Source organism: Agelaius phoeniceus, chromosome 22, assembly GCF_051311805.1.
Source record: "Agelaius phoeniceus isolate bAgePho1 chromosome 22, bAgePho1.hap1, whole genome shotgun sequence".
Classification (NCBI taxonomy): domain Eukaryota; kingdom Metazoa; phylum Chordata; class Aves; order Passeriformes; family Icteridae; genus Agelaius; species Agelaius phoeniceus.
The window spans coordinates 4,022,402-4,046,045 of NC_135286.1; the positions used below are offsets into that span (position 1 = coordinate 4,022,402).

At 51.4% G+C, this 23,644-nt stretch overlaps 3 protein-coding genes across 5 annotated transcripts; all 3 read right to left on the reverse strand.

Moving 5' to 3' along the window:
- Positions 1-118: 118 nt before the first annotated feature.
- Positions 119-16,616, reverse strand: INPP5B (inositol polyphosphate-5-phosphatase B). Of its 3 annotated transcripts, none has more exons than XM_077189432.1 (22): positions 16,362-16,616; positions 15,574-15,653; positions 15,094-15,191; positions 14,648-14,677; positions 13,470-13,580; positions 10,572-10,662; positions 9,503-9,673; positions 8,653-8,754; positions 8,155-8,269; positions 7,440-7,556; positions 6,961-7,148; positions 6,009-6,120; positions 5,739-5,848; positions 4,671-4,806; positions 4,074-4,184; positions 3,289-3,451; positions 2,900-3,135; positions 2,596-2,709; positions 2,216-2,300; positions 1,776-1,903; positions 1,375-1,486; positions 119-456 (listed from the first exon to the last, which is right to left on the reverse strand). In XM_077189432.1, exons 1-22 carry the CDS (start codon positions 16,416-16,418, stop codon positions 332-334), a joined length of 2,592 nt encoding a protein of 863 aa, XP_077045547.1. In that variant the 5' UTR covers positions 16,419-16,616; the 3' UTR covers positions 119-331. The 3 variants fall into 3 exon arrangements, with proteins under 3 accessions (XP_077045547.1, XP_054504170.1, XP_077045548.1); XM_054648195.2 differs by having other exon boundaries at positions 10,572-10,665; positions 16,362-16,615; XM_077189433.1 differs by lacking the exons at positions 13,470-13,580; positions 14,648-14,677; positions 15,094-15,191; positions 15,574-15,653; positions 16,362-16,616 and adding an exon at positions 13,163-13,205 and having other exon boundaries at positions 10,572-10,665.
- Positions 16,617-18,369: 1,753 nt separating this feature from the next.
- LOC143695601 (uncharacterized) lies at positions 18,370-21,020 on the reverse strand. The gene is made up of 6 exons (XM_077189577.1): positions 20,700-21,020; positions 20,363-20,461; positions 20,029-20,176; positions 19,746-19,828; positions 19,075-19,170; positions 18,370-18,988 (listed from the first exon to the last, which is right to left on the reverse strand). Exons 1-6 carry the CDS (start codon positions 21,012-21,014, stop codon positions 18,728-18,730), a joined length of 1,002 nt encoding a protein of 333 aa, XP_077045692.1. The 5' UTR covers positions 21,015-21,020; the 3' UTR covers positions 18,370-18,727.
- LOC143695615 (uncharacterized) lies at positions 21,014-22,494 on the reverse strand. The gene is made up of 4 exons (XM_077189801.1): positions 22,301-22,494; positions 21,993-22,052; positions 21,084-21,547; positions 21,014-21,034 (listed from the first exon to the last, which is right to left on the reverse strand). The coding sequence occupies exons 1-4, from the start codon at positions 22,341-22,343 to the stop codon at positions 21,014-21,016; spliced, it is 588 nt and encodes a 195-aa protein (XP_077045916.1). The 5' UTR covers positions 22,344-22,494.
- Between the last annotated feature and the right edge of the window lie 1,150 nt (positions 22,495-23,644).

The window sequence follows — 23,644 nt, forward strand, 5'->3', positions numbered from 1 at the left end:
AGCGCCCCCTGACGGCCCTCAGCGACACCGGGCACCGCGCAAAGATCTTTTTATTTAAATAGCAAGGATTTAAAAAGTCTCGTCGTTTTAACAAGTTAAATAAAATACAGTGTAAATATCGGTCTCGTATTTTTTTTATCTCGTCTACATACAGCTTATTGGGAAACTTTATGTACTTTACAGCGTGATCAGGTGTCAAACTGCCTGATCTTCGAAAGCAACAGATTGTATAAAACACCCTGATATCAAAAAAAAAAAAGTGCCAGTATAATGTACAAAAAAAAAAAATTTTTTACAGTAATTCAGTGTCTACAAGTCAGATATAACTGTGTCATGGCAAATCCTCTTCCCTGACGAGGAACTGGTGGATAAATTGCTGTGCTTTCCTCTTCTCTGCGATGTCGGGCGTGGGGTGGCCGGGAGGAGGCCGCAGTAACAACCCACCGAACACGCTGGCTGTGGGGAAAGCACATAAACGTGAAAAAATGCCTATTTTATCATTGGCTTTTGGCAAATATTCAAATGAATATTACATGTGTTGTGTTAGAAAGTTATGCTGTATTTATTCTCTTAAGTAGTGTGTTAAATATAGTTTTAGATGTGAAAAATTCGTATTTTATCATTGGCTTTTGGCAAATATCCAAATTAATATTTATATGTGTTGTGTTAGAAATTATTGCTGTATTAATTCTGTATTAATTCTCTTAAGTAGTGTGTTAAATATAGTTTTAGGTTATAACAAAATGTTAAAATAGAAACTATGCTATTTAAGATACTTTTTTTTTTCTAAAGAAATGACTGGCAGCAAGGTAGCAGCCACAGGACACCTAAATCTTTCAGAGAAAGAGAATTTATTGCCCTCTTATCAGAAGAAACTAAATTCTTTCTGCCTCACTCGGTCAGGTAGGATGCCATCAGGATTATGAGGAAGAAGCTGACACTGCCCAGACAGAATCCTGTGTTTGAATGGAATTTATGCATCATGCGTGAGGTGTATGAATATGCAACAGGCTGTTGCTTTTAAGGGTTAATCCTCTGTTAACGTGGGTCCTATTTCAGGCTCGTGCTGCCCAGAAAAAGGTACCCGGATTGTCTGTAACTCTTTGTTTCTATTGTCTCATACTGTCCTAATTCAAATTGTCCAAATTATTATTACTCTAATTGTATTACTATTTTATTACTATTAAAATTTTAAAATTTTAAAAACAAGTGATTGGCATTTTTCACACTCCACATCTCTGGGTTGCTTTCCCAGATTCCTAGTTTTCTGTGGACTATTTGCTAATAATAAAAGCACTACAAGCCACCACCTCACTCGGGTATGAAGTGTTTTGTGCAGCCCCTCTGAGGAGAGAGTTATTTTGGAGGCCTTACCAAGAATATTCACATCCAAATGGTTTTTCCCTGAGTTCTTCAGTAGCTCTCGTAGAAATGCCATCAGATACTCAAACACATTTCTGTGGAACACTGGTAGGTCAGCGATAATCTGAGGAGGGAAAAACACCAACATTTATATTGCAGACACAGCAGTGCCTTCCAGCTACACCTGCCCCCAAAACCTCCCTGGCTGCAGGTGCCAACAGCTCTTTATAACCTAAAATCACCAGTTACAGATCATTTCTACAAAGAGAGGATTAAGTTACTGAGAGCAAAACCAGGTCACTGGTGCAGCAGAGGCCACTTTGCCTGCCCTCCCCATGGAACTGGTGTCACCAGAAGCCACTTTGCTGCCCTCCCCCTGGACTGGAGCTGGTCCCTGGGGCAGCCAGCAGTACCTGGCAGCTCAGGCTGTAGTTGCTGGCGCTCTCCAGGCAGGAGCTGTAGAACCTGCAGCAGATGACAGGCTCAGGGAGGCTCTCCAGGAACAGCAGCAGGGCCTCTGCCACTGAGTGGTTGCTGCCCACTGCTCCAGTGGTTAAGGAAGAGCACAGCACGACCTAGGCTGGTCCTATTTCTGCTGAAACACGAATGAACTTTGGGTTAGGTGTCCCAGAACTCTGCCCACAGCTTTGGGTTGGTCCCCTGGCCTCCATACGAGCTGTTGGGCACTTGTGTCATTCATTGACATTGCCAGCACTCAGCAGAGGATGACACAGAGCCACGAGGAAATGCAGAGCTCAGGGACCCCAGGAGGGGAGACAGCAGCTCAAAAACCTCTCTCAGTTTTGGCATTCTGGCATGGTGAGCCTTCCTGGACATCAGTCTAAAAGGATACAGAAAGTATCGTACATTCCCTTGTCCAAACAGTCTCGGATTTGCTCAAATTCAGATCTGAGGCCTGGCTGCTGAAACAGGTCCTCCTGCAAAGAAAACCCTGTATCAGTCCAAGGAACATAGAAGAATTGTGGGTAAATACAGCATTGTCCTTATAATCTGCCTGGAAAGTCTCTCCAAATTGGTGGTACCACAAATTTGCTGATACCTGGACACATAGACACGGTCACTAGCACCAAACAGTACAACCTGGGGCATCAGGACCCCTTATCTCCCATGGCCTTTGGCCAAACACACCCAGCTCGTGGTGACTGCTATGACCAGTATCTTCTTCAAACTTAACCCAATGCAAACATCTCATTTTGTGTTTCCAGTGCCAACCTGCTGGGAAGCGTTGCGATTCAAGTGATCCACCATCATCCACAGCTCTTTTGGGATGTCCATGGGCTTTTCATCCTGGGCAGGATCATCACTCATGTCTACTGGCATCAGGGTCTGAGGGAGGGCAGTGTGGGCAGGAGGGAGACAAACAAAAGGTAGCTAGCCAAGCTCTTATTCAACTCGGCAAAAATACTTCACAAAGCTTATACCTGAGAATTGAGACTTCTTAATAAAAACAGACAGGCCTTAGCATTTAGTTTTAATGCTCTTGTGTGTTTGGAAGGGAATCTTGTCTTTAACTCACAAGTCTCCGAATGGATTCTGCTGACATGTCCTGGATTGGTTCCCTCATGTAACACAGTGTATGGATGGGAGACCCAAAGCAACTTGGCAAATAGTTGCCTGTTACGGATAGAAAATAATCCTTCCCTCTGACAAGATGCAAGACTAAGATATCTTCAAGTTTTTCCTCTCCAGAGTTTAAGCGAGTAGCTGTTGATTTATTAACAAACACCTCCAGCTCAACTGTGATCTCAGCATCTGCCAGAAGATGATAAAAAACCCAGACTCAGTTCCAAGCAGTACGAAACCAACAGCCTGCAAAGAGGCACAGCACTCTCAGAAGCGTAGAGGGAACTAAGCCAGAAGGGGACAACATCAGCTCATGAACGTCAGACAGAAGGAGGAGCTCACCTGAGAGCAAGAAGCCCTTGCAGGGATTAGCAATCAGCCACTCCTTGCAGTAGGTCTTCTCATCTGGTTTGCTGATAAATTCAAACTGGCAGGGCACTTGGCCATTGCGGATTGTAAACCTCTCTACCTGCAGCTTCATGTATTTAACATCCTTAAAATGGATCTAGAAACAAACGTCAGTCAACATCATCAGACAATTCCACCTTGCTGGAGCAGCAATTCCTGTTCTGTGGTTTAATTATTAAGCAGCAAGACAAGCAAATTAACCCCTTGCTCCCACCCCCATCTCCTCCAGGACTGCAAAGGATCACACGTGCATACTCTGAATGCCAAAGTCCTCTCCATCAGGGGACCCTTTAAAACAAATGCTGCCCTCAAATAACTACAATAAAATGGAGAATGAGATAGCTGTGGCCTCAAACGTCTCCTGGGCTTATCTTTATAGTCCCAACACACAAAGCAAATGCTGGTTTGTGACCTTCTCCAGACCCTTACAATTTTACATTTCATGTTTGAAAGCACAAGTCAGAGCAAGGGTCACAAACCACCTTTTACTTTCTCTCTTCCCACCTCAGGGAATGACACACCTTGTGTTTCAGCCCTGGACTGTGAATGGAATTCACCAGCATCTAAATAGGAGCAAAGATTCCTAGGGCTTGCAAACAGAGAGAAGCTGGAAGTCAAAATATTCTACTTTTTGGAACCAGACCCAAGGGTCTAGGATCTGCTAGGGTCTGGGGTTGCTCAGTTCCCTCAGGGAGTGCTGGCACAGGACCATGCCCTACCTCTCTGCGGGACAGTGTCACCGAGGGAATGTTGGCATTCTCCAGCTTATCCAGGGAGCGCACGATTTCCTCAAAGGCTTTTCGGTACAGCTCTTCGTTCACAACCTTCACCTGAAAAGGACACACACTGCACCAGCCAGCACTGACTGTGCCTCTGCAGGACAGCTGGAACACAGCTGCAAACGTGGGAAGTCATTTGATTTTAGCAGCACACTAGAGTGTACAACACAGGGAGAGCTGTTAGGAGCAGCAATCTCCAAGATCTTCTCATGATCCAACAGTAAAGGACCTTGCCATAACTAACAAGAGTCACTCAGTCACTACTGGATCAACCTTTTTTTTTTTTCTCTCAAAAAGAATAAGAAGTTTGACAAGACACTACTGTGTTCCCAAAGAACACTGGCAAATATTCAGGCTTAACTGCAGTATCATTTACACAACCCCTGCTCAGTGTGGTCAACAATCCCATCTCCATATCTGATCCAGCCCACCTTTCAAGCCACTGTTCTCTGCGGATGCCACAAAAGCAGGAGAGAGAAATCAGCACCCAGGGAATGAGGCCAGCAGAGTTACTTCATCCAGCACTGCCATGCTTACCCCAATGTCAAACACAGAGCTCACTGGCTTGTGGTCACTGAGCTTCAGAGCCATGTGGCTGCGATAGCTCAGCTGGGCAATGTTCTGCCCTTTCCAGAGTATCCGATCACACCAGGCTGGAACACGGCACTTCTCACTGAAACAGAGGGGAAAAATCACCTTTTTCAGGCACAGTGCAGATGCAGCAACAACACAGGGCAGAACTCTGCTCACCCAGAGATCAGGCTTTCCTCCCATGGCTGGAGCTCATTTCTCTATCAAAGTGGTATTTTTAACAGTTTCTTCACATAGACAGAAAAAGTTTTGAGTGTATAGTATAAGTAGACACTCTACCTTATAGAGTAGACACTCTACCTCTGAGTGTCTACTAAGGTATCTCCAGCTCATGCTTTACTTCCTACTTCTTCAAAGGTGCAAGGTACAATTAACATACAAAACAATACTCAGGTATTTTTGACCATGAGAGCCATGAAAAACAAAAAACTCAGGCTCTACGTTTAAAGTTTGCATTTATTGTTTTCACTGACAGCTGCACAGATTTAATTTCTGCACTTGCAGCTGAAGTTCCTGGTTTGCTGAGACTAGAGGAGCTGCTCTGTGTATAGAGCATTTCAATTAGGATGGTTCTCACAGGCTTTTGAAGAGCAGCACAGCTGACTCCACATCAACCCTGGCTCTCACCTGAGCAGGTACAGATGAGAGCAGCAAAAATGAGATCCTAAATATTTTGCTTGGGTAACAAAAAAACAACAAACTAGATAAAAATAATTAAACTAGCTAAAAGGATTCATTAACTTTGTTAATTAATCACCTCAAAGAGGAAACCTAATAGGATTATTACTGGGAAAAAAATATTAGGAATATCTGACAAATTTCAGTGGGAGAAAAACAAGGTAAATAGATGTAAACAGGAAATGAATTTTGGAGTGAAGGAAGAGAACCAGAAATAATCTCACAACTGTTCCTATTTACAGCCATTAGACCTGCAAAATTTTTTAGCCTTGTTTTTACTTCCTTCGGTGATAACATCAGCCACTTGTAGCATCACATCTGAGACCATCACTGTACCTTGTGTCCCAGTCATCACAGCCAGCATCATACTTGTATGTTGGCTGGAAAGAGATCTCTCCTTCTGTGAAGCCTTCAAAGGCTGCATTTGCCTTCATTTGCCTCTTCAGCTACAAAAGAAGAAAAGATGAAAACTTTAATTTTAGATGATCTCAAGCACAATTTCCATTTCCATATGGAGTAAAGGGAGACACTGAGCACAGAAAAGGCCAAGGAGTTGTGTGGTTTGTACTGAGCCCCCTCAGCACCATGGTGGTGAGACAGCAGTACCTGGTCATACTGGCAAAGCTCTAGAAATGCTTTCTCCTCTACAAGCTGCTTCACTTTTGCCACATCCAGTTCTTCCAGACGGTAGTTGAGGTCTCCCAGCCATAGGATCACACTGGAAGAGAACATAAACCACAATGTGCAGAGGCCTGAGGCTGCCCCAGAGCTCAGCCAGCCACGGACAGCAGCTCCACTCTGCAGCTCCCCCCATCACAACCCCTCTGCTGAGCTGCTCTCATCAGGAATCACAACAGTGGAAACTCAACAGAGAAGCTACCTTTTCTATTTTTGCCATTGTTAATCACTGTTCTGCATGTTTGCCACTGTCCCTTCATAACTTGTGTTGTTATTTTTGTAGTTATTATTCCACAGTGACTGAATCCCACAGCTGGGGAAGTCAGTGCTTATTCCTGCCCCATCCCCACTCCAGGCTTGAGAATAAAACAAGGCTTGGGAGAGCATAAGGTGACAAGTGACACCCTTCTGCTGAGCTGCTCTCATCAGGAATAACAACAGTGGAAATTTAAAAAAGAAGCTACCTTTTCTATAGAAAGGTATACCTTTTATATAGAAGCTTCTATACCTTTTATACCTTCTATACCTTTTCTATACCTTTTCTACCTTTTATATAGAAGCTACCTTTTGCCATTATTAATCACTGTTCTGCATGTTTGCCACTATCCCTTCATAACTGGTGTAGTTATTAACCCACAGTGACTGAATCCCACAGCTGGGGAAGTCAGTGTTTATTCCTGCCCCATCCCACTCCAGGCTTGAGAATAAAACACGGCTTGGGAGAGCATAAGGTGACAAGTGACCTGTCCAAACCAGGTAAAGCTTTTCTGGCCCCTCCAGCTGACATTTATGGCACTGGGCCCCCTCCTCACCCCCCAGCACATTCTCAGAGTGCTCCCTTGCACATGCCATGACTGTCACAGCCAGAGGGGAAGCATACTCGTGCTTGCCAATAGTGAGAGGGGGCAGATTTGGATCAGACTGGCAGAACTGCATCCGGGAGCAGATGTCCTTGAAGTCCTGGTTCCTGCGCTCGTATTCCTCCGTGTGAGCTGCCAGGTGAGAGTTCACAATGCACACGCTGGTGTTGTGGAATTTAAACCTGATGGCAACACCACCTTTGTTGCCCTGAAAGACAAAGATATTAGTCAGAAGCTTCTACACTGCAGATGAGTTACTAGCAGTGGACAAGACAGAGGACTTTGAGACAGAGAGTTTAATTTCCAGAGGAAGGAATAGGCTGAAAATGCTAATTAGTGGTTGCTGCTTTGAACATTGGTGCACAGCTGGCAGTGCCCTGAGCTGGCATGGGGATAGGACTTTCTGCTTCTAGAATCAGCCCTTAGCTAGAGCAATAACCACTGCATCCAAGGAGAGGGGCTCTTCCAAATCTCACCCCTTCTTATCTGCCATTCTTACCATCCTCCCCATGATTCCAGTCCCCACAGTCTCAACTTCCACCTCGGAGATGTTCAGAGCGAGCTCTGCCTTCACATACAACAGGAGCATGATCCCCACCAGCCGCACAAGCTTCACCTGAAAAACAGACCCAGTCCATCCCATGCTGCAGTGGAAGAGCTTTGCTGAGAGAAGGCACATCCATCCACAACATGGGTCACCAAAGAGGAAGTTTCAGGATCATCCAGTGCACAGGCCCCCAACAGCACATTTGGAAGGAGCTGGGAGCAACAGGAAGGAGCTGGGAGCAACATCAGTGAAGGAAGTTCTTGCCCAAAGCAAGAGCTACAGCACAGACACAGGCTCATGGGAGGAGATTCCCTTCAACAACAGAGACAAGAGATGAAGCAGACCTATGGAGCAGGAGCTAAACCAAAAGCAGTATTCCTACCAAAATACCTTCACAATTCATTCCACCATACAGTGTATTCAGGCATGGAAGAAGGTACAGAACTTCCTATTCTCCTTCCCCAAGACAGCAGGAGCTCCCTTTAAGTGGGGAAGCCTGGCTCTGTTTCCCATCCTGCCCCTACCTCAGCACCCTGCACAGAAACACCACCTCTAGAACCTGCACAGCCTCCGAAGACACAGCATTGAGAACAAGAGAAAGCAAAGGGAAAAGAGAGCCAAGTGGGAAATGATTCCACACTCAAACCTCCCCAAAAGCCACATTTACCTTTGCATATTTGGCATCTGGGTGAAGACTATCAGTTACAGCTTTAAACCATTCTTCTTCCTTCGGTGTGTCATTGAAAAAGAAGGCTTCTTTAGTCAGATCAAGCTCCTGGAAACTGTGTTAGAGGAAGGAACCCATGGATGCATGCACTTTTTTATGGCTCTCCAACCCCTTCTCTGGGAAGGAACTAAATCAGATTACACTCACTAAATTTATAACTGAAAACTCAAATTCAGTTATGCTGACTGCAGATGTATGTCAAATGCAAAGCCCAGTTACTGTCATTATTACATCAAATGGCATTAAGGATTTTGCAACACTGAGAGGCCAAACCCTACCAGACCAACAACCCTTGCAGGCTGTGACACACCCACCCTGGAGCTGTGCATGCACTGCAGCAGTGCCAACATTCCTGTGGTGTCCTGGCTGAGCTCCTCTGGGTGACAGATCCTCCTGCACAGCCCAGGTCAGTGAGGGTGGCCAGGGACAGACACTCACCCCACACAGTAAATGTCTGGAGGCTCAGCATCACACCTCAGCCAGGGCTGGAGGCTCTCCGTGGGAGACTGCCCATTCACGTTGTATGTCCCCACAAAAACCCTGCAAAGACAGTGACAGGACCCCAGAGCTGCAAACTGGGAGAGCAAACTCCCTGCAGAGCCCAGCAAACAGCACTGCTATTAGCCAGTTTGTTTATTCACCATATTATGTCTATTAACCATAAATAATGTTCTATATAACTAACATGTTGCCAGGGAAAATTAAGAAAGGTGACAAAGTTTAAATCCCTGAAATTATTTAACTACAGCTGCACCTTTACAGATGCATTTTTACAGAAGGACATGTTGTTATACACAAAGTGTTAAAGAAAAAATAAAAATAAGGCTGTAGCTGTGCAGTAGCAGCTTGAAATGATAATTTCAAAAAATGAGATACATAAAACTATTTCAAACACAGTAAAGTTTTGGTCCTAGTGATGTATTTCACTCAAGCTCTTTCTTATGAGCTTATTGAACAACTACATGGATCAGCAGTGGACAGAAATGGAGAAGGCTGGAGTGCACAGAGCTGATGCATTTCCAGATACTGCCTAAAATAAGCACAGGAAAAAAGTGATTTCAAAAAGGCCATTTCCTCCACAAGAACCATGAAGAAAGAGACATGAATGAAATTCTGCTCTGCTCTTGTCTAAAGGTGGAAAGAAAACTGTTCTGGAAAGTATGGATTATACTTTTCTACAGAATTTCCTGTTTGTGGGGACACAGGATGAAATAACAGATGAGTTATTCCAACAGTCTGTGCTCAGTTACAGCCCAAAAAAGTAATTTATTCTCAGGAATGATCATACCTGTAGTTCTGGATGTGTGTGTAGGAGTCCTGCATTTGTAAAAGCTGAGATTTAACAATAGTATCTCTGAGCCCAAACTTTGGCTCTGATAAGATTGAGGCCTTGTTCGAAGCCATGACACGGGAGGCCCGAACCTGTTCAGTTCTCACTTCAGGCTTGACTTTGTTTTGCCTGCAAATAAAAGCAAAACCACAGGTGAAGCCCAGGCTATCCCCACACCCTAACTAGCATATTTCTGCCACTGAGGCATTAATTCACATTTTTCTGTCTGTCCACTAAATACGGATAACATTTGGGATAAGCCAAGAAGACTGAAAAGAGCATTTCTTAGCAAGGTTGAGATCTCCAGACAAAACCAGTTTAAGTAACTAAAATAACAAATGGTTTTCACCATCCTGGTGCAGCCTGTTGACACAGAGCAGGCCTTACTCACACCTGGAAAATGATACAAAACCTGTACGGCCTCCCTGCTCACTAAAGCAAGGAGAGGCAAATCTCATCTCCCTCTACCTCAGCCAGAGAATGAAGAACTCTGTTTGTTTATAAAACCTTCTGCTGGAAATATTCCAACGCTGCCCAGAGTGGGTGGAGGTGGAGGTGGTTTTATTTTGTGTCTCCTGGCTCTGCAAACTCCTTTTGCAAAGGAATAATGCCACAGCTTGGGAATTCCCAGCAGCAATGGGATGGTATAAATTTAAGGCCAGCATACCAGTGCCAAGGACAGCACATGGACAGACTCTGAATGATTTGCATCAGGGTCCACAGAGTCCTGGGAACTGGAAAATCAAACTGTAACATTTTAAGAGTGTATCTATGAGACACAGTGGCTCTAAGCCAAAGCTCTCTGAATTCAAAATAAACAATGCTAGCAGGTCCTGTCCCACTAAACAGCCTAAATATGCCCAAACAGGGAGGATTGTAGGGAGAGGGAGTGGAATGAAATTTCCACTAATGTTTTGACAGCATGATTATGCTGAACTTTTTTTTCTCTCTTAACTAGAACCTGCAAATTCTCATCTTAAAAAGTTGACAGCTTCTGCTGTAGAGCCCCCCACCTCTGTGCACTGACCTGGGAGAGCTTCTATCAGTGCTGTCGTGGCTGCAGCTCTGACTGACTGCAGCTTTTTTCCCATTTTGTTTGACACCTTCAGAGCCAACCACTTCTAGAGGAGAAAAAAGCAAAAAAAAAACAAACCAACAAAAAGTTTCACTTTAAACACAAAGTGTTCTTCCATTTATCAACATGCTTATGTAAACACTGGCAAAAAATCTGTGGGCAGAAAATAATTTAGATTTGTGTGTGGAAAAACAAAGTACCACACAGCCTCTCTTTCAGCTATCTGACAGATTTAGCTTACTCTGACCCAAGTGCTGTGTGATGATGCAGCTTCCCCTGCAGAGGAAGGAACCACAGGAGCCACAGAGAGCAGCACTGTCCTCTGTGGGAGCACTTGCTGCTGCCTCTCCTCTACAGCTAAGCTGAAGCAGGACTTAGCAGCACAAAATCCAGGGCTTTACCCAAAGAATCTGAAAAATTTATGTTAATAGCAGATTTTTCCTTTCTGAAGCAAGAGAGGAAGTACAAAGAAAGGGGGGGGAAAGGGGAAAAAAACCCAAAACCCACAATTCCATTTAAAAGGTTTTCTGCCTGTCTGCAAATAGCCAGCAAGGCACAGGTGTCAAGGCACCTCTGTGGCCATAAAGGGTCACACCAGGGAGCCCCTGAACCTCAGCAGAAACATCTGCCCCAAAGCAAACTGCACACTCCTAAAACAGTAACAGGGCTGCTACCACACAAACTGAACTAACCACAGGAGTGACACTAAACACATCACACTACCTTAGCAAAATTTGACCAGTCTTTCAGCACTTTGTTTCAGTTACAATATTCTGCTCCTACAAGTTGCAAAATAACAGTTAAAAAAGAGGATTCTGGGGGAGGTCTCTGTGTTTAAGATGCAAAACCAGCAATCTTAAAATCATGCTCCTTAGCATACAAATCTAATGGTGATGTAGAAATTGCTAAGACTGTTGGGTTCTAGGCATTCAGCTGAGCTTCTCCTCCAGTGAACACAACCCAGAAAAAATAAGATGTTATTGCTGTCACAGAACATTCTGCAGAACATGAGCACAAAACAGAAATAGAACTTGCAGTACTTCACCCAGGCCCTCGGGATACAAACCAGATGACAAGAAGTGGCCAAATTCTCAGCCTGGATAACCTCTTCTGCCCAAGAGCCTTCTGAGAATAGACTGTGTAAGAGGATTTATCAGAGCCTGGCTGCAGAAGAGCACATGACTGAAACCTCACTGCAGATCACACAGCTCAAGTCAAGCAGAATTGAGCAGGAGCACACAGAGATGCACTGGGAAGTGTGGGCCCAGGGACACAGCAGTTTCTCCGTGGGAAGAGAAGAAGTGAGAGAGCTCAGTTACTGCTCCTTGGACCTCTGCAGGCTCTCCCACTAAACAACCATGCAGCATCCCTTGAGAGCCAGTGACAGGAACCAACCTGAACCTTCACCTCAATGGACAATGGTCACTTTTGTGCCAAGAAAAGAGCAGATTCCCAGGCTTTGTTACCTCCATGGGTCCATGCCAGCCACCAGTGTGCAGAAGGCATTATTGCAGGATGGAAAGATGTGTGAGCCTGCTGCTGTCACAACTCCTACCTGATCCACATCACACCTTGCATTCTAACCTCATGGGCAGAAATCAGCTTTAGCTAGGATTGTCCTAAGAAAGAGATTAGCTTTGGAAAAGGGCTGTTTCCTTAGATATGTTTACACCTAGCCACAGATTTCTGTAGCCAGAGGGATCTATATGGTATCACTCTGAAGTGGAATAATGACCTTGTTTGATAATTGAACTGAGTACAGAAATACAGAGCAACGTGCAGAGATTACAGGAGGTCTCAATTGCACAGGACTTGCAGTTAAATGAGATCCAAGCAGTAATAAAGGCATTCATGTTAAAAAAGTGCAGTGATACTACAGAACAGCAGGAAAACGTATCATATCTCCTGGATAAACAGGATTCATGCTTAGCATCCAAAGGGGAGAATTAAATTAGCCTTCATGCAACCAGAGCAGTCCAGCCTCAACACAGCAGGGCACAGCAAAACGCCAACATTCGTGTTTTGAACCCCACACTGACTTCCAGGAACTGCTTTAGCTCCGAATCTTCCCACAGTGCGCTCTGCAAAGCGGGAAACCACCGAGCCCCGGGAGCGGCGGGGCCAGCGGAGGAGGCGCCGGAAGAGCGCGGCCCGCCCGGCGGAGCCGACCCGGGCGCACGGGGCGGGCACCGGGCGGCGAAACCAGCGGAGCCCCGGCGGCCAGAGCCCGGCAGCAGCTCCGCACCCGCTGCCCGCGGCGGAGCGACCCCGGAGCTGCCGCGGAACGACCCCGGAGCGGCCCCAGAGCGGTCCCGGAGCGGTCCCGGAGCGGCCCCAGAGGGGTCCCGGAGCTGCCCCGGAGCTGCCCCGGAGCTGCCCCGCCGCCTCCCGGCCCCGGCCGCGCCGCGGAGCTCCGGCAGCGCCGGGCGGGCGCTCAGCCCTGCCCCGGCCTCGCCTCCCCGGACGGACAGACAAACTGACAGACCGACTGACTGACAGACAGACAGACCGACCCACCCACCCCGGCGGGTCCCCGCGCTCACCTCGGCGGGGCCGCCCGCCCGCGGACATCGCCGCAGCTCGGTGCCCCGGCCCCGGCCCCGGCCCGGCCCCAGCGCCCGCCCCAGCCCGCCCCGATCCGCCCCCGGCAGCCGCGCTCGCTGCCTCTGTCCCCGGAACACCGAGCATCGCTGCCGGGTGCTCACGGCCGGGAATGGAGAGCCACGGCAGCGCTGAACGAGTTTCAGGAGGGAGAGGCCGGCGCCGCGGGAGGGACGGACGGACGGACGGACGGACGGACGGACGCCGCAGCTGCACCCGAAGGGGACCCGACCCGCAGGGAGCTCGTACCTGCGCTGCACCTGCTGACCTCCTGCAGGAAGGTGCGCGTGTGGGAGCCGAAGGGCAGCTGCACTGTCAGCCGATCCTCTGCGGAGCCGATCTGCACAGTCACGTCCGAGCCTGCGGACATCGGGAGAAAAAACTCCGGTGGGTCGTGCTGACAAACCTTCACAAACTGAGAGTGTCACCTGACAAACCTTCACAAACTGAGAGTGTCTCCCAACAAACCTTCACAAACTGAGAGTGTCTCCTGACAAACCTTCACAAACTGAGAGCGTCTCCCGACAAACCTTCACAAACTGAGAGTGTCTCCTGACAAACCTTCACAAACTGAGAGTGTCTCCTGACAAACCTTCACAAACTGAGAGTGTCTCCCAACAAACCTTCACAAACTGAGAGTGTCTCCTGACAAACCTTCACAAACTGAGAGTGTCTCCTGACAAACCTTCACAAACTGAGTCTCCTGACAAACCTTCACAAACTGAGAGTGTCTCCTGACAAACCTTCACAAACTGAGAGTGTCTCCCAACAAACCTTCACAAACTGAGAGTGTCTCCCAACAAACCTTCACAAACTGAGTGTGTCTCCCGACAAACCTTCACAAACTGAGCATCTCCTGACAAACCTTCACAAACTGAGAGTGTCTCCTGACAAACCTTCACAAACTGAGAGTCTCCTGACAAACCTTCACAGAGTATCTCCTGACAAACCTTCACAGACTGAGCATCTCCTGACAAACCTTCACAAACTGAGAGTATCTCCTGACAAACCTTCACAAACTGAGCTCTGCAATGGTGAGCGTGCACATGCACACAGCCTTTGGCAACATCCCCCCATGCCTTCTTACCATGTTCCTTTCCAAAGTTTTACATGAGAATGCCGCTTAAAATATAAAAATTATCATTTATAAAAGTTTTTATTCTGCTTGTTCAGGGATAATAATTAATCTTCCAGCACCAGTTTAAAAACATATGGAAAATTAGTTCCCCTGGTTGAATGGGGCTGGCAATGCTCACTAGCACCAAGTAAAAATGGCCAACAGCATGGCAACTACCCCAGCAGGGCACAACCCCTCCCCAGCCAGCTCCTCTGGGGCCAAGAACCCCCCAGTCCTGCCCCACTGCATGCAGCTGGCCCAGGCCCCAGAGCACCTGTAATGCAGGCACCAAAGCAACCACAGCACTCACCAATGACGTGAAGGTCACTGTCCAGTACAACTGCAAAAGTAAGACAAAGTTCAGTTGAAAGCTAAAGCAACAGATTTTCAGACCACGCTGATACTTCTTCAAACTCCAGATGTTCCCTGCAGGAACAGAGGCAGGCAGAACAAACCTGCTGGGCAGGGGCTGTGGCTGGGGCCTGGTGGGACAGAGGCACTCTGCTCCTCACAGGGCCCTGCCAGAAATGCCATGTGGTGCACAAGTTTCACCAAAGATAACATACTTGAAAAATGTGAAGGCAGAATTGATTGCAAATTTCAGGAAGCAGGACAGCAGAATAAATAGCAAATTTCAGGAAGCAGGAGAGCAGAATAAATTGCAAATTTCAGGAAGCAGGACAGCAGAATACAGACACCAAACCCCTTCATCCCAGTCTTTGGAACTGGCACTGAGCCACCACAGTGTGTCAGTACCTTCTTCCACTGCAAACTCATCTGTGATGGGGATCACTCTCTCCAGCCAGACGTCCTCAGCTGTGATGGCCATCCGCCGGTGGGTGTACACGTAGATCCTGCAAGCACAGGGCAGCACAGAGGCAAAGCTCAGCTCTGCATGTCTGCAGACAGACAAACCCACACCCCATCCCACCCAGCAGCACGGGCTAGCACAGCCCCATGCAAATCCCAAACCGACTCCTCAACCCAGTGCCCACCCACCTGCTCGCCCATCATTAAATAATGTGTTCACACAACCGGCAGAGCAGAGCAGATCACGGGTGAGCTCATGGGTGTTATGAGCACCCATAACATCAAGGCACTGTGCCTTCAAAGCGCCGCCCTACAGCGCTGCACCCTGGGGAGAGCCCTCGGGATGGGAGGGGGATCTCAGGTGGCTCCCGAGGGACCCGCAGAGCTCCCTCTGTGTCCCTGCCCGCCCCGCGCTGCGGTACCCACGCGTGGTGCCCGCGGCACTCCACCAGCCCCAGCAGCCGGCTCTCCACGCTGTCCCCCGAGGCCAGGAGCGCCTGCACCGCCTGCGGCCGCGGGTCAAGGAACCGTGGGGCAGCGCCGGGAGCGGGGACGCGGCGGGGAGAGCCAAGATCGGTGCGGGAACCGGCGGGAGGGAGCGGGGACGGAGCGGGGATGGTGCGGAGGGAGCGGGGACGGAGCGGAGGGAGCGGGGATGGACCGGAGGGAGCGGAGATGGAGCGGAGGGAGCGGGGACAGAGCGGAGGGAGCGGGGAGGGTGCGGAGAGAGCGGGGATGCACCGGAGGGAGCGGGGACGGAGCGGGGATGGTGCGGAGGGAGCGGGGACGGAGCGGAGGGAGCGGGGAGGGAGCGGAGGGAGCGGGGATGGAGCGGAGGGAGCGGGGATGGACCGGAGGGAGCGGGGAGGGTGCGGAGAGAGCGGGGATGCACCGGAGGGAGCGGGGACGGAGCGGGGATGGTGCGGAGGGAGCGGGGACGGAGCGGAGGGAGCGGGGAGGGAGCGGAGGGAGCGGGGATGGAGCGGAGGGAGCGGGGATGGACCGGAGGGAGCGGGGACGGAGCGGAGGGAGCGGGGACGGAGCAGTGGGAGGGAGAGTACGGGGACGGACCGGAGGGAACGACGGGGATGGCGGCAGGGAGCGACGTGGACAGCCCGGAGAGAGCAGCGGCAGCAAACGGGAGGGAGGGGACGGGGAGAGCCCGGAGCTGGGAGCGCGGCGGCACCGCCACCCCGGCGCCGATCAAAGGATACGATCCGGCAGGTCGCCCCCGCCGCCAGGCTCTCCTGGATGGCCACCGACTGGTCCATGTCCGGCCCGGGAGCCGGAGCCTCTCCCGGCGGCTGCGCGCTCGGCGCTGTCGCAACGCGATGAGCGCGGCTCCCCCCAGCGGGGCCGCCCCCGCTGCCGCTCCGTTATCGCCCCGGGACCGGCCGGAAATAACGGGAAGCACCGGGGGGAGCGCTCTGGCTCGGCAGGGACGGCGGCCGAGCGGATACTGCGCGGAGGGGTGCGCAGCACGGGGGAGGCACGGCACGGCACGGCCCGAGCCCCGCGCCTCCGGCCGGCCCCTCCCGGAAGGAAAGGGGGACTGAGAGGGGGAACTCTGGGGTCGGCAGGCATGGGAAGGGATCATTTCCACGGAAAATCGCGAGATGCTCTTATTTTTAGTAGCCCCTTGAATTAGTTGTTTTTTTGGTTTTTTTTTTTGTTGGATATCAAGACGACCCAGCACAAAGCCGTTATTCAAATTAATTAATGCGGAGTGTGGGAGTAAGTGCTGTAAAATATCACCAGAGCTTTTTGCACTGCCCAGACGGAGAGGTGGCTCCTTCCACGGATGCAGGAGATGTAGATCGAAAGACAGGGAAAACCCGAGTGGTCTCGGTCAGTGACAGCTCTGCACCACTTCCCCCCAGGCCAGAAGTGGGTGAGTCCCCCAGTGGGTGAGTCCCACTCCTCTGCTCACCAAAGTACAAGAGAACAGCCTGAAAACGCTGCCCCAAGCACCAAACCTTTCAAGGATTGCGGTGCTGGGCTGTGTTTTTGAGACCGAAGAGCCCTTGACGTGAACACACTGACACTGGCCTGAAACAAACACACAGCCCAAAGGCTGAGCTGCGGTTTTTCTGCACCAGAGCAGGCGCTGCAGCGTGGGAAGGGCCGGCTGTGGTAGAATGACGTGGAGTTTTTTGTTTTTTTTTTTTCATCCACCCCGTTAGGGCTGGCACTGCTCCATGAGGCCCAGCACCACCGAGCCTCCTTGCTGGGAAAGCACACGAGGCTCCAAGGGCTCAAACCCACCCAGCCCAGCTCTGCCACCCTCCCACAGGTCACACTGCGTTCAGCCACACTCCACACACCAGCACCAAAGGGGGCTGACACAAAGAGGTTTTAATGTTTTGCAATCTTTTCTCTAAGGAACAGCAGAGGACAGTGATGGCAGGGAACAGCACCAGGCAATTCTGCCTGGCCGTGCTCTGTGTGCTCACCTCTGGGCTCTGCCTTCAGCAGCAGAGCACCACAGATGTGAAGCAGAATCATCTAAAACATGAGATGCTTTTAGATTAATCCCTCTTCCCTGCCTGAGGCTGGGAGATGAAACACAAAGTTACTATTTGACATACACAGCCAAGAACCATTTCATTGCCAGAGCACTTTGGAGCTGTCAGACTGTGCCACAAGCAGGTCATTGATTAGAGCAGTCCCTGTGCCTCAGTCAGTGCAGAATTTTTGGGGTTTTAAGGAGGCCTAAAACCCTTTTGTTCCAGCTCCTGAGGTCCCCCATTCCAGCACCACTCCCAGGATCCACAATTAGCTTGCAGGTCTCTCAGACCTACAGGATTTGGGCAGGGTAGGGTAGAATCCCTTGATGTAGCTTTCTAAGGGCACAGGTTAAGTGCTTTTCCTCTGGGAAAAGGGGAAATCTTGTTTTCAAGTACTTAAACTTTACTGAAATGCCAGGACTCACCCATGCTGGGATGGTGCAGGATGCAGAGTGCAGCTTAAGGGGGGGTTTAGGATCAACAGCAGGGTCCTATGGGCCTCAGGGGCCTAATGTGGGCTTTAGGATCAACAGCAGGGTCCTATGGGCCTCAGGGGCCTAATGGGGGGTTTAGGATCAACAGCAGGGTCCTATGGGCCTCAGGGGCCTAATGTGGGGTTTAGGATCAACAGCAGGGTCCTATGGGCCTCAGGGGCATAATGTGGGCTTTAGGATCAACAGCAGGGTCCTTTGGGCCTCAGGGGCCCAATGTGGGGTTTAGGATCAACAGCAGGGTCCTATGGGCCTCAGAGGCCTAATGGGGGGTTTAGGATCAACAGCAGGGTCCTATGGGCCTCAGGGGCCTAATGGGGGGTTTAGGATCAACAGCAGGGTCCTATGGGCCTCAGGGGCCTAATGGGGGGTTTAGGATCAACAGCAGGGTCCTATGCAGGGTGAGCAAAGTGCCCCCCAAGGGTGTGCAGCTGCCCATGAGCAGATGCAGAGGGCTCAGACACCTTGCTGATGGGACAGGGACAGTACAGAGGGTGTTTGCCAGCAACCTTGGCTGAAGCCAGAGAGCAGCAGGATCCTACTGATCCTACAGGAGAGGCTGTGGAGCTGCCTGGCTGCTGCCTACCCCCAGAGGGAGGTGGAGACCCTGTAATTCAGGAGAAGGACCACCCCACATGCCATGAGCTTCAGGAGTGGGGCCAGTGTTGCCTGCCCAGCGCCGTTGAGGTGAATTTTGCCATCCAGTTTCAGACAGCTGCCTTTTGGGGTGGCTGGGCAGCACTCCTGGTAACAGGCAGCCTTCATCCCAGCAGCACAGGCTGGTTTGGCAGCCTTGCAGGCTTTGCTACATCCTGCCATGTAATTCAAGCCCATCTTCTTCATCTGGAAGGAGAGAGACATTATCCTGGGGGTCATGCCTTTAGTATTAGCATTACAGGAACACAATGCTCTGCAGCCCCAGGCCATACCTCACAGAAGTCCTGTCCCAAAATGCATCTAGTGGTGGTCTTCCTGCCTTTGAAACACTGGTCCCCACGACAGGAAAATGCTGCACACACTTTGCCCTGTGAGAGAAAGGACAGGGAGATGCCATCTGTCCATCAGGACAAAAACTGCATTTAAGACAGCCCTTCACTGCCAGGGCTCCTCTCCACCCCCCTCTGTTCTGCTGGTTTTTCTGCTATCAGGCATTTTAGATCCAGAGATAAAGGAGTATTCTGAAACTGCAAGAAACTTCTGAAAGACCAGCAGAGCAAGCAAGTTTCAAGCCTCTTTTTCCTTCCTCTTAGGAGGGCTCTGCAAAGATAAGAACCTTCCCCTGCTCTAGGCTCAGGAAAGGGCTGCAGAGCCCAGTGGGTTCTCACCCTCCTGCAGCTGCCACCATCCCGTGGTCAGATCAAAGTGCCTGAGGTGCTGTGAGTGCTGCTCTGGGGAACAGGACTGATGGACAGGGACAAGTCCTTATGGGCTCCTTACTTCCAGTGCTCATTCAGGATTTGTTGCCCTTCCAGAGTCAGCATTTCCCCCGTAAATCAAATGGAGGAGGGACCTTTTCATGTCCCCTGCCCAGGGGGGAGCTCAGCCATGCCAGCAGCCCCAGAGCCATGGGTGCAGCAGCCTCTCCTGCTGGGGTACCTACGTTCTGGGGGGGAGCCCGAGGGGTGCTGCTGGTGCTGGTGGTTGTCAGTGGCACAGAGGTGGTGGTGGTGGGTGCCAGGTCACCTGCAGACACACGAGGAGCCCTGTGAGGCTGGACACAGCCCACACAGGGCCAGATTCACCAGCACTGCTCGTGCTCAGAGCTGCCAGGGCCACCCTGCCCCTCACCCAAGGACAGGGTGAGCCCAGCAGAGAGGCAGATGCAGCCACAGCCCCTCTGGATTGTGCCCACCAGAAGAAGGCAGAACAAAGCTGGGCCATACCATAGGCAGTGGCGTTGAGCTGCAGGCAGAGAGGGCCAGCACAGCACTCCAGGGCACACTGCTGCCTGCTGCTGGTGGTGCTGCAGGGCTCTGCACTGCACTCCCTGCTGCAGCCCGCCGTGTAGTTCGTGCTGGAGAAACGATAGAGCTGCAAGGAAGGGGCAGAGCCAAAGGACAAAGTGAGTGTGGAGAGGGGCTGCCATAAAAAACCAGAAATGACTGACAGGCTGTCAGGGAGGAAAGGGAGATGGAGACAGATTCAGCAGAGCAGTGTGGATTGCTGGGATGGAGAAAGGGGAGGGTTTCCCTGGTGCAGCCCCCTGGCAGCTCGTACCTGGCAGTGAGTCTCGTTATGGCAGGTGGCTGTTCTGCTGGCAAGGGCTCCATCCTGGTAACACCTCTCTCCTGAGCACTCAAAGCTCTGGCAGGTTTGCTGGAGAGACACCAGGGTGTGACCCTGCAGCAAAGGCTCCTCACACAGCCCTGCAGGGCTGTCCCCTGCCCCAGCCTCACTGCATGCAGGGGCCACCCCCACCTGGCCACGCTCTGTGCTCCCTTCCACCGCAGGAGATGCTCCCATGGCCCTCCTGTGACCAGCCAGCCGGGCAAGTGACACTGTCCATAGGACTAAAATGGCCCAGCAATACCCCTCTTTCCATTCCTGGCCTTACCATTGTCTCCTCTGCTCCCTTCATAGAGGTGTTGGTGGCCACCAGAGAGGCGTTGGTGGTGGTGGCGGCCACCACCGTGGCATTGCTGGTGACCACCACCACTGAGCTGTTCCTGGTGGCTGCCGAGGCCTCCTTGGTAGTTGCCACCACCACCATGGCATTCCTGGTGGCTGATGAGGTGTTCTTGGTGGCCGTGGTCACCACTGAGGTGTTCTTGGTGGCCGTGGTCATCACTGAGGTGTTCTTGGTGGCCGTGGTCACCACTGAGGTGTTCTTGGTGGCTGCCGAGGCCTCCTTGGTAGTTGCCACCACCATCACAGCATTCTTGGTGGCTGCTGAAGTGCCTGAAGTGCCCTTGGTGGCCGCTGAGGTGCCCTTGGTGGCCATGGCCACCACTGAGCTGTTCTTGGTGGTTGCCAGTGCATTCTTGGTGGCCCTGACTACCACCAAGTTGTTCTTGGTGGCCGTCAAGGCCTCCTTGGTAGTCACCACCACCATGGCATTCCTGGTGGCTGCTGAGGTGTCCTTGGTGGCCATGGTCACCACTGAGGTGTCCTTGGTGGCTGCCAATGCATTCTTGGTGGCCACAGAGGTGTTGGCAGTGGCCACCACTGCAGCATTCTTGGTGGTGGCCACCACCATGGCATTCTTGGTGACGGCCACCACTGCAGCATTCTGGGTGGCCACTGAGGCGTTCTTGGTGGTCACAGCCACCAACGAGGCCTTCTTGGTGGTCACTGCTCCTACCAAGGCCTTCTTGGTGGTCACTGCTCCTACCAAGGCCTTCTTGGTGGCTGCTGAGGTGTCCTTGGTGGCCATCACCATGGTGTTGGCACCTGTGCTGTGCCCTGAAAAACAAAAAGCTCCTGCTTGGTGAAGGAGACACCAAGGAAGGAACAATGTGCTCAGCAAGCCCTGTGTCCCTTCCTGAGCCATGGCATGGTCCAGAGGGACCTGTGGGAGGTGAAATGGCAATCAGTCACAGGATGTCCCCAACAGGGTCCACTTGCAGCCACCAAGTGGGCAGCCCAAGAAGCAGGTCAGGGCCAGCAGCCACCACAGCAGCACTGTGTGGATGTCACAACAGCCTCTCCCTCCCACTTCCAGCCATGTTGCTTGGGAAGAACAGGTTTTATGGGGGCTAAACCACGAGGGAAGGTTCCTCACCCATCCTGCAGCTCTGCCCTACAGAGCACAGCCTGGAGAGGACAGGCACAAAGCCCCTGGTGCACCACTCTGCCTTTGCCCCACTCCCTGCAGCACCCCAGATTTCCCTTTGGGTACAGAACTCACCTGCTGTGGCAGGAGAGTGCTGCAGACAGAGTTGCAGAGCCAAGATGCAGAGCAGGAGGCCTGGAATGGAGTGGGAATGCCTGAGAGCACCACACCTGCTGTCTGCCTTACCCACCCAGCAGCACAGGCAGCTCATCCTTCAGCAGATAAGCAGGGATGCTCCTCCACCTCCCCAAAGCCCCAGGTGACCTCAGGGAGGCCTCTGGCACAGCCCCCAACAGCTGGAGCAGAGATGGAGCCAGGATGGGGGACAGACAGACAGACAGACAGACAGACACTGCTCCCTGTGCTCACCACAGCCCCCTTACCTCGAGTGGGGGGCACGAGCCATCGGTGTGCAGCCATCCTCATCCTCCAGCAGCTGCACCCAGACCTGGCAGGGGGAGAGGGGTCAGAGCTCACCTGAGTGCAGGGGGGACCCCCCAGGAGAGCTCTGTGCTGTCCCTGCAGTGCTCAGCCCCTCCTGGGACGCTCCCCAATCCCCTTCGGCTGCTGACAGGATCAGGAGCCCCGGGGAGCTCTGTGTGTGCTGTTGGTGTGGCAACAACTCCCTGGGGCTCACAGCCCTGCAGGCAGCTGCCAGCAGCAGGGCTCAGGGTGACACAGGGGAAAGTGCCACCACGCAGCAGTTCGAGTGAAGATGTCACCTGGCTCTCCATCCTCTATTTGCATTCCAAATGTTGAGCTGTTTTGCTAAGGAAATGGTGGAGGTGTGACCCCAAACAGGCTCCAAAGCCAAGTTCTCCAAGGAGCATGGTAATACTCCCCTCCTGTTTTATGATTTAGGCTGAGTCACCATTCCCCCAGGACCTACCTGGAGGAGCTGAAGCTCATTCAGAGACCTCCAAGGCTTCAGAGTGACAGAAGGAGCCAGCTGGCAGGCACCTCACCCTGCAAACCAGCCCAGAACAGCTCTGGACATCCACACTGAGCCCAGGGCAGGCAACACAAGGAACAACAACAACAAGGATGAGCCTGACACAGCCTCATCCCAGAACAACCTTCCCCCCAGGCAGGGAAAGAGCCCACAGCACTGACTCACCTGTCTGCTGCTCCTGAAGCCCCAGCACAGCTGCAGGCACTGCCAGCACTGGAGAACCTCTGAGCAGCTGCTGTGGCACAGCCCCACCCCCTGCCAGCCTGCCCCCAGGGAAGGGTCACATGCAGCTCCACAGGGGCAGAGACAAACCTGCACAGCACTGGGGAAAGGGCTTGTGAGGCTGGACATGTCACACAAAGGGCTTGTGAGGTGGACATGTCACACAAAGGGCTTGTGAAGCTGGACATGTCACACAAGCCACCTCTGCACTCACAGGGGACTGGGGCACACAAGTGCCACTGCCACACCTGATGTGTGTGAGTGGCCTCTGCACAGTGGAGCTGCAATTCTTGAGGCATCATGGGGTAGGTACAGACACCTCCAAGTGTGACACCACGGGCCAAGGATGCTCCTGAAGCCACAACAGGCACCTCTGAACACTGTCCCTGTTCCCATCTCCATCCTCCTGCACCACAGATGGATCTGCACACAAATGACCTACCAGGTCATTCAAGCCAACAGCAGTGCCACAGAAATCACCCAGAGCCAATCTTGAAGCTCAGTTGACAGTTCTCTGAAAAAAACAATGGCCAAAGCTCCCCAGGGAGACAAA